The sequence below is a fragment of the Phalaenopsis equestris genome, unplaced genomic scaffold, assembly GCF_001263595.1.
Source record: "Phalaenopsis equestris unplaced genomic scaffold, ASM126359v1 Scaffold000840, whole genome shotgun sequence".
NCBI classification, from domain to species: Eukaryota; Viridiplantae; Streptophyta; class Magnoliopsida; order Asparagales; family Orchidaceae; genus Phalaenopsis; species Phalaenopsis equestris.
This window is the reverse complement of record NW_018165280.1, coordinates 1037714-1052250: the sequence shown is the minus strand read 5'-3', so window position 1 is coordinate 1052250 and position 14537 is coordinate 1037714. Positions and strand designations below refer to the sequence as shown.

Below are 14537 nucleotides of genomic sequence, written 5' to 3'. Positions count from 1 at the left end.
TGTTAGAGCATCACTAGCTGATTTGCCTCAATTTTGAGGTTTGGGACAGGCATCAGCTGGGTGATATATTCAATAAAGCAAGTAGGAAAGGGGAGCAGCAGGCTAGGGAGGAGATATTAGCTAAACTGACTAGAGTTTGGCCCTCTCCTGATTATCAAAGGAAGATGATGATCAAGGTTCAAGAAAGGCCAATGGCACCGCACTTCACATTGGAGGCTTGATCTCCCACACGAAGCACTACCGAAAGCTGGTAAATTTTGCTAAATACTCGATAAGTCAATAGTGCAATTTTCTGGTGCTTACTATTTTTTTCATGTCCATAGGCAGACCAAATTTTCTAGTGCTTACATCTATTCAAATTTTCTGGTGCTTACTATTTTTTGCTGAATGGCCGACCACCAATCATTGTAGAGTTGCACATCTGGACGCATCGACACCCAGGGATGCAACATCGAGTCTCTGACCTCTCTCGGCTTGTCAATGTAAGTAAAAAAAGATGATTTTCTATATTTTTTGCACTATTAATGTAAATGGAAAATAATCCTTGGTTCTAATTATGTAGATGGACTACGAGCACATCCAAGACATACCGCTAGAGGGAGAGTGAGATCTCGATAGCGATGGGCATACATATACTTTTCTTTTCTTGTAGCTATAATTTTCAAAGTCCACATTTAAATGCACATTGCATAGAAAAATAAATAATTCACATTTTAGTCCATGGAGATACATAGATCTAATTACGATAATGAAAATTATAATAAAATTCTTGCCTTTATGGTTTTAGCATTAAGCTTCAAACTATGAAAATTTCCATGATTTCTATAATCTTCTTATGAGTTTCCTTTAGTAATTTAATTTCTGTCACATTAGATGATATAATGGAAAATGCTAATTAGCATTATTTACATTTTTGGGGGCAACATACATAACAAGATCTAAAAGTCATTAAATTTTAAAACAATAAAGTTTACATACACAAAATAGTAGCATACAACCTTTGATTTAAATACTAAAAAAATAGATTCAAGTGATTGGAAAGCAAGTTCAAGCACAACTAAATTATACATAGCATAAATTTGGGTAAATGAATCCTTTTTCTCAAGTGCGTCACTTTTAAAATGGAATTGGCTCAATTATTACACATTTGATCTGATCCTTAGTTTCACTATTTGACTTTGCATATCCATCGCGATCATTGTAGAAGTACAGTGCTGTTCTTGGTACATCTAATAAAGCTTTTCTAAAAGGCTCCAAAAATTTTGAAAATATTCTATGTTCTCGATTTAATTTCTTCCAATAATTTTTTAGTAAACATTTAATATAATCTCGAGCAGCATGTTCCGAAACATTTTTCTCATTCATATAACATTGAATTGATTTTGGAACGTCTCCTCTTTTGATCTCCTCCTGTAACAAGTAGAATTAAATCATGAACATGTTATTTATACAATAATATAATATAAAGTAAAACAAAACATTACTTTTATATGCTTTTATATGAAATAAAAACTTTTATTTACCATTGATGTTCCCAAATCATCATATAGTCGAAAAAGCATGCATGAATGGCGAACGATAGGTGGATAGAACTCCAAACTATTAAGTGCTTCAATTGTCAAATCCTCACTTAGACAATATGTTGCAGTAAGTGCACATATTCCTGATATTGTAACCCAAGCATTATCCAAGTACTCATTTAATGTTGGAGTGGATCCATTGTGATACCACCTTGCTTCAACTAAGTATGCCTTGCATAAATCTACCCACTAAAGTGCAATCATAACTTCTTTTGGTTAGAAAATATATCGAACAAATCATTTTTTTCTGACTATGTTATATTGTATGACTATTTTATATATAAAAATAAGAATAGAAAGAAGAAGCCTGAATCTATTTTAAAATTTAAAAGACATAAACTAATTAAAATATATGTTGTATTACCACTTGTTTTAAGCATGGAAGAATATCCAACTCCTTTTCCATTGAGAATGAGATAGCAATATCATTCATTGTACTGAAAAGTGCAATCAGGCATTTCTTCATGTAATTTGGAAGTTGTTGACTTGCATCTATTTTCCATCTAAGAGCTCCAAGTTAATGTTATAATAAGTTAGTTAATTGAGAACAATTTAACTAAAAATATTTGATTGCATTCAATGATCATTTCATGTTTATGATTTATGAATATTTGATAACCATGCTACTTAAAACAACTTTATGCATATTATTAAATTTGTTTTTGTGTTTCCTTACTTTTCAACGACATTTGTAAAGAGTTCTAGTTCATCTAAGGTACCGTAGACGTCATAAATATCATCAATTGTTGTTACGAGACTATTTATTTTGGTGATAGCTTTTCTGCTTCTCCCAAATTCAGGCTGAAATGTAAATCCCACGCTCCATAAGTAGTTCTCCACAAGTCTATCCCTTATAAAGTTAAGCTCTGTGCAAACAAGACCAAGATTTTTCCACCACCTATGAATAAAAAAGAGAGGTATTAATACTTCTTGAAATAATTATAAAAAGAATTGCATATGTACATATAAAAATAAACATATTACATGGACATTTCTTGAAGCTCTGTCTTATAGATGCTCTGCACTATGTTGAAGTCTAGCTTAGCCAACTCAAGCAATGTGGGATTAAAATTCTCTCGTCTACCATATGCATCAATAAACCACCTAGTATGTATCCTTAGCATTCTCCAATGCAAGGGTATCTCCAAGGCATGATCTATTTCTTCAACAAGTTGTGGACTTAATAAAGATCCTTCAAGGCATTTTAAATGCTCCAGTGCAATTTCTCCAGCTTCATCTAGTTCTTCTTCTCCTTCAATACCAAGGTAGGAGGCCTCATATAAGTTGATCATTCCCTTGACATCATGTTGATTATTTGGATTGAAGATTTCTCTTTTTTTATTAAAGCAGCTAACAAGATCATTTACCCTACCAATAGATTGAAAAGCATTTTAGCAACACTTTTTACTAAGATGACTTAAAAATGATATAATACTTAAAGTTAATTAAGGGTAATTATTTGTTTCTTTAAAGTTTAACTTCATTTTTTTTGAATATCCACATACCAGTCTAGCTAACATACAATAAAACTAATTAAAAAGATTAATTATTAGCATTGTAAATTAGATTATATTCGAATTAAATTAAATATATATAGTTGCCTTAATAGTATTTTCATATTTATTTAGTTTATTAAATAGATTTATATAAGTGTTTTTTTAATTTATAGGATAGGAACCTATTAAAAATATTTTAGTAGTAGAATAACGAACACAAGATTAATAATAGGCATGTAGGCATGATGCTAATTCTAAAGTGAAGGAACAAGATTAATTTCAAATAGAATTTTACACATATATAGAATGAATATTTAGTTTTAAAGAGGTATTAGGCCAAACATCTTGTGACTTCAACTATAGACATCATGGAAAAAAAACACTTCAACCATAACTCTTTAAAGCTATGAATTCAACAAATAGCCTATGGATAAAATTATGAATAGAACATAATGTATTACTTTTCATTATTATGCACTAAACTTTGAATCTAATCGATAGACACTAGTTCGGGTGCATGAAGGCACCCTGATAGCCAGAGAATACATTCTCTCTGCAAATCTCCAAGGTCGAGAGCCCCCCAAAGAGGTTCAGGATCCCTGCACTAGAATCCTACAAGGGCCGAATTGATCTAGTTGATCATATAGTTTTATTTGAATCGATCGTGTGCTTATTGACGATCACTGAGACACAAAAGTTTCACTTTTTTCTTCATCACACTAGAGAAGTCGATCCTCAAATGGTACTACTGTTTACCACTAGGGGTGATTGCCTCCTTCACTGAATTTATGAGAACGTTCCTGGCGCAGTTTGCCAGCGTCCAAAAGCCCCATAGGAATTCATAGACTCTTCTGCAGATCCAACATGGACAAAACAATAGCCTTGCTTATTCGTTACATGATTCAAAAAAGAGATGTTAAAAGTGCAGGATCTAGAACTTAAATTAGCTCATGTCGCCCTAACTTAAGGTCTGAAGAAAGGATCTTTCTCATAAGCTTTGGATATGCAATAATTGAAGAGTGCCCAAAAGCCTCAGAAGAATTTGCACTCCTTCTTGAAAGGGATAGAACGAGAGTCTTTGCTCATTCATTACATGATTCTAGAAAGAGATGTTAAAAGCACAGGATCCGGAACCTGCAGTAACTCATGTCGCACTAGCTCAAGGGCTAAAGAAGAGATCTTTAAAATAAGATTTAGGAATACATCGATTAAAGACACTGATCGAGTTATTGGAGTTAGCCAACAACTATATATCGGTTGGGGAGTACAACTCCACAACCATTACCTTTAGAGTAGAGCCTTCCACCCATCACCCACAAGAAAAGGGCTTTTCAAGAAGATAGGTGGAGAGTAAGAGATGACTTATGTCACAACCCAACTTAGTGAAGCCCGTCATATTGAGGTGGGTCACCTTGTTTCAAGGTTATAACATATAAAATATTACTCAAGATCTATTCAGAAGGAATCTTATTTACTTATTTTTCTTCAATTTTCATAATCGCAAAGCCACTAATATTATCAAACATTATAAAATAAAAATACTCAAAATCCATTCAGATCATATCAACATACAATAAAAGAAAACATATACAATAATTATGGTTTAATCTCTCTAACATAAAAAAATAAACATCATAACGACTGTCAAAAATATAGATATAAGGTACTGACATGCCTTATACCAGGCTCTCACAGTAGCACAAAAGTCTCTACTAAAATTGAGTCTTACCCTTTCCTGAAACATCGAATGCGAGTAAAGCAGGGGTGAGCGACCGTAGCTCAATTGGCTAGTCAAAATCTAATGTAGTTTTCAATATTTTTAAAAATTAATAGATATGTATTCTAGGAAAATAAATCAAACAGGACAGAACATCATGTATATTATATATCACAGTACCAGTACAAGAAATTATAACTACAGTAGGCATATGCAGAGTAACAATAAAAGCAACATGATATCATAAGGGCAAAAAAAATTGCATGAAAATCAAAATTCATTTCTTCATTTGAATTATTATAATATTTTCCCTTCGCCCCTTATAAATTCATTTCTATTTATAATTCCACTTGTTCATATTTTCTTTATGAACCTTAAAAACCTCCTTACACTTATACCTTCACTTGTCCATATCTAGTTCGACATATCAAAATGTATAGATGGATAATTACATAGGTGCAAAATGCCTTATTACTCCACTTGATTGCATAGAAGATACAGTTGCCCAATCACAATCACATGCAACTCTCCCATTTTTATCATTTTTGGCACATATTTATGATATAAAAACACATAAATACTAACAATTTTGACATATTAAATTTCACAATATGCTATAGAAAGTGGTACATACCACTAGGCATAAATAATAATATAATTTGTGGGACAAATAAATCTACACAAATCCACAAACAAAATTTATTAAACCACTTATATGAAATGTTCAGAATAATATTTCAAGCATTTCTTGTTTTATAGTAAATTTAAGAGGTTTACACATGTGCCAAAAATATACAAAATATTTTACAACACAAATGCCAAGTGAATAATAAATATTTTTATGTCGATATGACCAACATGGTCTAATCTACAACCTATAAAAAGTTACGCGGTGAAAAATATGTAAGTCTTTATAGATCCGAATTGGTACATTATTTTGGGAAATAAAACACAAAAATTTTACGAGAAAAAAAATTAAAATTAAAATTTTAAGTAGGTTAACAGTAGTCTACTTGGAGCCAAATTTTTTTTTCAAATGGTGTGGCGGACGAAATCAACTCTTCAACCCCTGAAGTAGATTTTTTTCTCTCTAAGCTTCCCCCTTATTTCTTTATAAGCCACAGTTTTGATAAAAAAAATGAAAGTGAAGTTTTTGGATGAAAGGAATGCATTTATATAACCTTAATATAGGGTTTTAATAACAAAATTAAAACATATATAATGGTCATTTTTGAATTTGTTATTTTTATTAAGAATACACTTATTGAATCCCAAAATGTTCTTCGGGTCATGCCGAAGGGATAGAACGTTGGTCGAAAGACAAGAATAAGAGAAATTATGAGAAAGAAAGAATAAGTCCTAAATAACATTAATTTTCTGAGAATATATCGAGGTTTGTTTATCTGATTCAGATCCTTCATTTGATTTGGTTGGTTCGGAGAAGTCGACTAAGAAGTCAGCTACTGCCTGGGTCTTGATCGTCATCTGGGGAATGTAACTGATGTTGTACTCACCAAGTTCCACGACCCATTTTAGGAGTCAAACAGAGTGTTTCAGATAGGTGAGTACATACTTGAGCGGATGGTCAATAATAACCCTGATTGGATGCATTTGAAAATACAGTCGGAGAGCCTACAAGCAGAGATACTAAAAATAAATGTTAGCTCTTTCATAATTGAATACCCGACCTTAATTCCTCTGAGAATCCGACTAGTGCAGTAGATGGAAAATTGTTTCCTTAGCTCCTCCCGAACTAAGATCGAACTGATGACCTCTGGTATGACTTCCAAAAATGGCAAGAGTCCTTCTTCGGCTTTAGGCTATGTAGTGGTGGAGGTGATACTAGTGACTACTTTAGGCTTTGGAAGGCTTGCTTGCATCCAGTTAGCAACTAGGATCTCTTGGCTTTCCTTAGCACTTTGAATATGGTATTGCATTTGTCGCCCGATATGACAATCAATTAGCTAAGTGTTGTTATTCAGTTGGTGAGCTTCTGCACCTCTTTGATATTCTAGGGAGAATTCATATTCAGGAGTGCCCTTACTCAAGATTAGCTTTTATACCTTATGGTGTCAGGAGATACCCTAAGAACTTTTCGGTTGAAGATCCAAACATGTATTTTAGCAGATTTAATTTCATATTATATTTTCTGAGAGTTTGAAAAGTTTCTTTTAAGTCACTTATATGTTGTTCGACTGACTTGATTTTAACTAGACCATCATCGACATAGACCTCAATATTTCTTCCTTTTTTCTTAGAAAAAATTACGTCCATAAGACGTTGGTAAGTAGCGCAAGCATTTTTCGGAAAAAAAGGCATTATAATAAGAAAATAATAATCCTTCACTAGTAATAAAAGCTACCTTCTCAACATTAGCCACATGCATCATGATCTAGTGGTAGCCTGAAATTGCATCCATGAAACTCATGGAGTGCCCGACTGTAGAGTCCACCAATGCATCGATCCTCGGTTGTGGCTAGCCATCTTTGGGGTAGGCCGCATTTAAAATTTTCAAATCTATGCACAACCTCTACTTGTCAATGGACTTCTGCACCATGAATACATTAGACACCTAGAAGGGGTATTGCACCACCTGGATGTATCTTGATTCCATGAGTTTTTGCACTTCCTTGCAAATTGGCTTGGCCAAAGTCATGGCCAATGATCAAATCTTCTGCTTCACAAGCCGAACAAACAAACTAACATTAAGGCAGTGACAAGACATGAATGGGGATGTCTGGCATCTCAGCTACCGACCAGGCAAAAAAGTCGCGATGCTCTTAGAGAGTCAGAATCAATGATTCTTTAAGACTTGCATCAAAAGTTCCACTAATTATAAAGCTTTACAAGGATCTTCGAGGTCCACAGGGATCTTCATGGTGGCTTCATCAATTTCAAGACCTCCTTCCCATTGGTTTTGTATGACCAACACTCCTTGTCCCATGCCCCCTACCTCATAGAGGTACCACGTCTAAGACTGTTCCAGGTTCCCACACTGTCATAATTTTTTTGTGGAAAAAAAAAATTTACCGCTGCATGGTACGTTTACACCACGACCTTGAAATTATTGAGGAAAGGGTGACCAAATATTATATTATACATCGATGGTATATTGACCACCAAGAAATCCTCCATGTTATTGAATTGGTTGCCTCCTTCTCCCTAGGTATCAGATAGACCAATTATTCTATGCGCCTCCTTCCTTTTGCCAGAAAAACCATACAGAGGGTCAGTCAACGCAACCAAAAGATTAGTTGACAAGTTCATCTTGTCAAAAGCGATTTTAAACAGAATGTTGTCCAAGCTACCTGTGTCAACAAAAATACTAACCACATGGTAGTTATTAATCATTGCCATAATGAAATGACATTGTTGTAAGGATTCACTGCTCTGTAATGTGGTCGTGATCTTTGTGATACATATAATACTTGCTGGTGTTCCGAAGGAAGGCTTCAGTTTTCATCGGCGGGGCCTTTCAAAAGCATTCCTTATGCTGAATAGCTTGCACCAGTCTACCATCGAGACCCTTAATTGCATGGATATAGGCATTCCTCAATTTCCAACAACACAATCAATCAATTGGCTACATCTAAATGTGTTTCGATTGGCTTCCGCATCACTGCGGGACAATCAACCTCTTTCACGCTTAGGGCTAGGGACATCCTGCTCCCTCCACCAACGTCTCGCGAGCCTTGGTTATCCGATTGTCACTCAAACTTTTCACCTTTTGAAAGGCGGGTTCATGTATGAATCCGAGTGTTGCCATGAGCCTTAGTACCAAAATCCTATGAAAGACGAGGTTTGGGGAGACCTCGCCATTTGCTCCGACGGTTTCACTTGGATGGACAGCTAAAATCTAAAAATTGGGCGGACGATGATGTCCCTTTAGTCGTCATTAGCCTGATCTCGAGAGTTCTCCTTGAGAGTCAACTCTTTGCTCCAAGCCTGACAAATGGATGACAACATCGCGTTGCTTTGCATGATATGACCATTACTTTCCATTAATTCAACCCAATAACCCATGTAAGGTCTTTAATGTGAGTTTGATGTGTCTTCGAGCGTCTTTGGGTTGTACTACATGTGCAAGAGTATTTTGTGGCATTTTTGGATTTCACATGCTTAATAATGTGATCCCTTCATGTCGATTGGCCACCCTAGCTCGACAACCTGATCACCCAGGTCGATCGGTCGCCCCGGCTTGGTCGTCTGATCTGTTCATTTCAATTGCCAACCCCGACTCGATCTTCCGATCTTTTGGGTTCGATCATGCATTTTGGGTTTGATTGGTCGTCTCAAACTAATCACCTGCTCTTTTGGGTTCAATCCACTGTCCTAGTTCAATCACCTGTTTTAGGTTTAATCGGCCATCCCGAGCCAATCACCTGCTCCTTTGGTTTCGATTGACCGTCCAGGATTGATCCCCTATTTTGGTTTTGATCTGTTATCCCATGGGGATCACCTGCTCTTTTAATTTCAATCGACTGCCCTGGTTTGATCATCCATTTTAGGTTTGATCTACCATCCCGGGCCAATCACCCGCTTTTTGGGTTCAATCGACCGCCCTGGTTCAATCACCCATTTGGGGTTTGATCGATCATCCTGGGTCGATCACCTGCTCTTTTGGGCTTGATCGACTACCCCAACCCGATCTCTTGATCTTTTAGGTTCGATCAACCACACAGGTTCGATCACCCAATTTGTGTTTGATCGGCCGCCCCGTCCAAATTTCTCAATTTTTTGGATTCAATCGACTGCACCGCATCAATGAACCACTTTGAGTCTGATTGATCGTCCTGAATCAATCAACCCTCCTTTTTGGTTCGACCGGCCACAATGACCTGGCCGATCAATCACTGACATGCTTGTATGTTTTCTTGCATGTTTCATATTTTCATTGCATGTGTATAAAAAATCTTTTTTGATTTGATGTCTATGATTTATTTCACTACATATAAGTATGTTTGCCTTGTATGTTTTGCATGTGGCATGTTTGGGTGTCTCTTTGAGCATCCATGTTTGGGGTGTCTCTTTGAGCAACCCCACTTGTGGTGCCTCTTTGAGTGCCCACACTTGTAAGTGTCTTCCCAAAATACAATGTTGTATGCACGAGGATGGACACTTGTACACTTTGCAAAATTAAGCTCATCACATAGAAGGTCAAGATTTTTCCACCACCTAAGTAACAAATCAAGCGTATTAAGATTACTTGAAATAATTTTGAGTTGCATTGCTTATAAATGAATAAACAAGAACCATATAGCACCTAGAAATTTCTTGAAGCTCTGCTTTGTAGATGCTCTGCACAATATTGAAATCTAGTTTAGCTAACTCAAGTAATGAGGGGTTAACATTATCTTGTGTCTCATAAACATCAATGAACCGCATATCATGTAGTCTTGGCATTCTCCAATGCAAGAGTAGCTGGAAAGCATGATTTATTTCTTCAATAATTTGTGGACTTAATAGAGATATGTCAAGGTATCTCAAATGCTCCATTATAATATTTCCCGCTTCATCCAATTCTTCTCCTCCTTCCATGGCAAGGTAGGGAGCCTCATAAGAGCTAATTAGTGCTTTGACATTATGTTGATGATTAGGATTGAAGTTTCCTCTCTCTTTTTAAAGTAGTTAACCAAAGCATCGACTCTATTAAATATTGATTAAAGGACATTTCAGATGAACTTCTTACAATGATGATGAAGAATTAATACACTATCCAAAGTTAAATAAAGAGAATTGTTTTGTTTATTGGCATTTAAGTCAAATCTTGAAATCATAGATGGGCTTCCAAATCTATGAATAAGGAGTTATAAAAAATTTTGCTAATTGTTTTAAAAAATATACAATGAAAAAGAAGAGCAAAGATTGTTATCACCATTGCCATTCTAAAAAGGATGACATTAGAATAAAATCAAACATAACGCACTTGACCACATAAATATCTTTAAAATGATGTATAGTTATGTAACTTGAAATTTAGACTTATATTGAACTTGTTCTCTTAAATGTAAGATAAATATTTTATACATGAAAGTGAAGCACTAGGCCACTTGGAAATAAGCACCAAGCCTGTCAATTATAGGGGGGATAAAACCAAAACTATAAAAAAAACTATATATAGGAAGAAAATCAAAACTTAATTTAAAAAAGATCATGGGCTAAAATCGAACCTAAGACCTCTTACACCTTAAGAATAAAAGAGTACTTTGGTTAATTCATAACTAATGATTTTTATTGACATTGAACTAAATAATTCTTAAATGAAAAGATGATATGTATGTTTGTGTTAGTATGTACCTTAGTAGTGAAGCATTATTGATGTCATACTCCCTTAGAAGCCTGAAGAGCAAGGCAGAGCCATGAAGGTTTCCATTGTGTATCAAATTGTTTATATTTACCGTTGATGAACTAATAGAACTCAATAAGTCCTTGATCTCTGAATCAAAATGATATTGAAGTCCTAGTTGGCATAGGGCATCCACCAGTTCAAGTTGTTCAATAAGGTCATGTTGTTTGCCAATCAAACCCCTCACTTGCTCCTTCAATATATCCCTACGATGTATATGCTTCTCATCCTGTGTAATAAATATTATATCAACAATTCAATACTGATTCTTTTTTCAATGAGAATATATGTTCGCAAATATGTCATTGTATCATGAGAATGTAAATTATAATATAGGCGCATTTACATGCATATCACCCAATTCCTATGTATTTACACATCTAACACCTAAATCTATATTTACATCATCCAAATCTTCCATGCCATATCAAAAATATCACCACTTTAAATTTTAAAAGTGATATTTATACATTTTTTTTCATGCATAGATAGTGGTATGTATGTCAAAATTGAAGTTTAGGAGTTATAGATGTAAATATACTTAAGAAGGAGTGGCATGGATGCAAATGTTCCTATAAAATGTAAGAGGAGCTTGGATGCTCCCAAGCGGGGTGATATCGAGTTGAGTTTTAATTCAAAAGTAATTCAAATGTATTTAAATTTTTAATTGCTATTGAACAAATATTATAAATTTTGGTACTCGTGTTTATCTATATCTATATATATAACAAAACCGTAAATTTTGACTTAAACTATGTAGAATAATTTAAAGTGATAAATCATCACCATGAAATCAATTGGCAGCGATTGTATGTAGTTATCATCCCAAATAGTTGGCTGATAATTTGCTGTGCGGCGAGCTGGAGTAGATGAAGAGAAGATGATACAGCACTAGCAGTTGAGAGGCAACATATAGGATGAAAATCTGCAAGTAATCGTCGGTGGCTTAGAATACGCTGCGCGTACGCTGCGAGGAAGAAGAGCTCTGGAGCGATGGCTTCTTGCTGAATGGACGTAGAGGAAAGCTAACTAACAGCGCCATAATTGATAATGTAGAGGAAAGCAGCTACAGCTTCTTTCCAATGCTTCTACAAGGCTACCATACCATTCTTGGACGGCCACTTATTAATGGGCGTGCATCAATAAATAATCAATATTAATTGCAATATTTTTTTTGAGAGGTTGAGTAGGGCACTGGAAGTGCCACGCCACCAATATCATTTGATTAATTAATGCGGATTACTATAAAATTTAAGATGTTACTTGTATCTTCAAGACACCTTTGTTGAAATAACATTTTTGATCTGCGGTGAGTGTTGTAAATGGTTGCTCCAAAAGTGTTGATTAGCTATAGAAACTGTAGTAAGCAGTTGTGGGAGATGTGGACCACATATGCCGTAGTGGTGAGTATAAATGACGTTTGTATGTCGCAGGGGGCAGGAGTCGGGAGCTGCACGAGCTGTGAATCACCTAGGTCGTTGGGACGAGTATTAGTGACCTTTATAGGCCTCGGGGGGCAGGAGTCAGGAGCTGCACAAGCTATTAATCACGTAGGCCGTTGGGGCGAGTATAAGTGACGTCTGTAGGCTGCAGTGGGCAGCAGTCGGGAGCTGCACGAGCTCTTAATCACGTAGTTCATTGGGGCGAGTATTAGTGACATCCTTAGACCGCGGGGGCCATAGTCAGGAGCTGCATGAACTAATGACCACGTAGGTCGTTTTTGACACATGGATCGTAGTGATGAGCTCTTGTCCCACAGACGGGAGATGATTACTAGATTTTTCAAGTTATAACATTGTTGACTGACGGTGACTTCACAACAAATTCGAGCATAATGTAGCCAAAGTTTCCCTAGATAACTTCTTATAAGAGAGGTAAGAGCCCTCACGTAGACGAATAGCCAACACATAGTTTAGTACATCACTCATTTTTATTTAAATACTTTCGCTCGTATTTAAGAAAAAAACACATCTTTTGAATTCATTCTTTGGATGAGGCAATATAGGCTTAACTTGTTGAGACAAACAATGCATAGTTTCATATTTATCATTCTTTTTCTCAATTGCATTTTGGAAAAAAAATAATAGAAGAAGTGAATTTTATATAGGATGCACGTCTGACAATTCAAAGGAGTTGATTTTTTTCTAGTAGTTGAATTCAATAGAAGAACAACTAAGTTTGTTAAGCAGTTGAATTTGTTCCACAACAAAATTGAGTTAGTCCTACCAGAGCTGAACTCATCCAAGAAAATAGTTCTCCCAGAATAACCATTTCAGAATAGCTCTCTTAAAAGAACTATCCCTTGAGAACTCTCTTAGAATAGCTTTCCTAAGAAAATAACTCTCCCGAGAGAACTCACCCCACAACGAGATTTGTTAGAAGGGACGGTTACTAGGGCACGACATATCAAGATAATACTAATTATAATATCCATACTAGAAAAGATAAATAGATTAGAAATCGCTTTGACACTGCTGTACATTAAAAAAAAAAAAACTCCCTTAGATACATTTAAGTGATAAAGATGGCCATTTGAAATCTTAGAAGAAGCAATAGCGGCATGCTACATTTCCTTAAATTTAGTAATCATGAGAAGATTAGCCGAATAATTTGTGCATGGGGAAGGGATAAGGCCAACTAAGGAAGCGTAAGTAACCTTTCAGCCACACTAAAGCTGTCCATGTTTTTTTTTTATTTTTGGTCCGACACGTTCTCCAGCCGATAACCACGTGACCAATAAAAACAATCATAAAATGAGGAGTCTCTGTCAATACAAACTTGAAATGGGAGTACAGACATCACCCAGTCCTGCTGGCTCACTTCGGGTGCCAACATGATAAATCAAAGTTTGACTGAGATCCCTCACATTTAATACAATTATTTTTTTAAATGACAATATAGATTATGTTACATATACAATCGTTTATTTATTTACATATAAAATAAACAAATTATACTTTTTTTTTCCTTAAATTATTTGACGCCAAGCACGAGCATTTGAATTAGGAAAAAATATTGCATTCGGATTGGAAGGTACGGAGAAGAAAAAGTAAGGCGGATCACAATGTTGTCTGGACACAACTTACGTTCGGATGTTCGGATTCTAGACGTAAATTTTTTTCATGAGTTAGGCTTTGTTAAATATTGTTAAACGACTCAACTTCCATGCCTATATCAGTTGGTTGAGTTACGACATACAAGTTAGAACTGAATTGGATTCTAAATTACAATTCAATTTCAAATTGAGTTATATACATTTTGGATAAGATTTATTGATTCATTAAAACGACGATTAATGTCAATGCTGATTTATTTGTTTATGTGAACAAAATATTGATTTGATTTTTCATCTTGAAACGTTATTGCGTAACTTTCTTTGATATGTATATATATATATA

At 35.2% G+C, this 14537-nt stretch overlaps 1 protein-coding gene across 1 annotated transcript; it reads right to left on the bottom strand.

The window, feature by feature from the left end:
- Positions 1-1086: 1086 nt before the first annotated feature.
- LOC110031554 (terpene synthase 10-like) lies at positions 1087-12181 on the bottom strand. The gene is made up of 8 exons (XM_020734802.1): positions 12095-12181; positions 11926-12030; positions 11091-11368; positions 2565-2948; positions 2257-2478; positions 1945-2083; positions 1524-1769; positions 1087-1410 (listed from the first exon to the last, which is right to left on the bottom strand). The coding sequence occupies exons 1-8, from the start codon at positions 12179-12181 to the stop codon at positions 1117-1119; spliced, it is 1755 nt and encodes a 584-aa protein (XP_020590461.1). The 3' UTR covers positions 1087-1116.
- Between the last annotated feature and the right edge of the window lie 2356 nt (positions 12182-14537).

Coding starts and splice junctions, on each gene's coding strand:
- LOC110031554 (XM_020734802.1), bottom strand. CDS start 12,181: ATGGCGCTGTTAGTTAGCTTTCCTCTACGTCCATTCAGCAAGAAGCCA. Junction 12,031..12,094: donor CCTCGCAGCGTACGCGCAGC/GTATTCTAAGCC, acceptor CTCAACTGCTAG/TGCTGTATCATCTTCTCTTC. Junction 11,369..11,925: donor CGCTGCCAATTGATTTCATG/GTGATGATTTAT, acceptor TTTATTACACAG/GATGAGAAGCATATACATCG.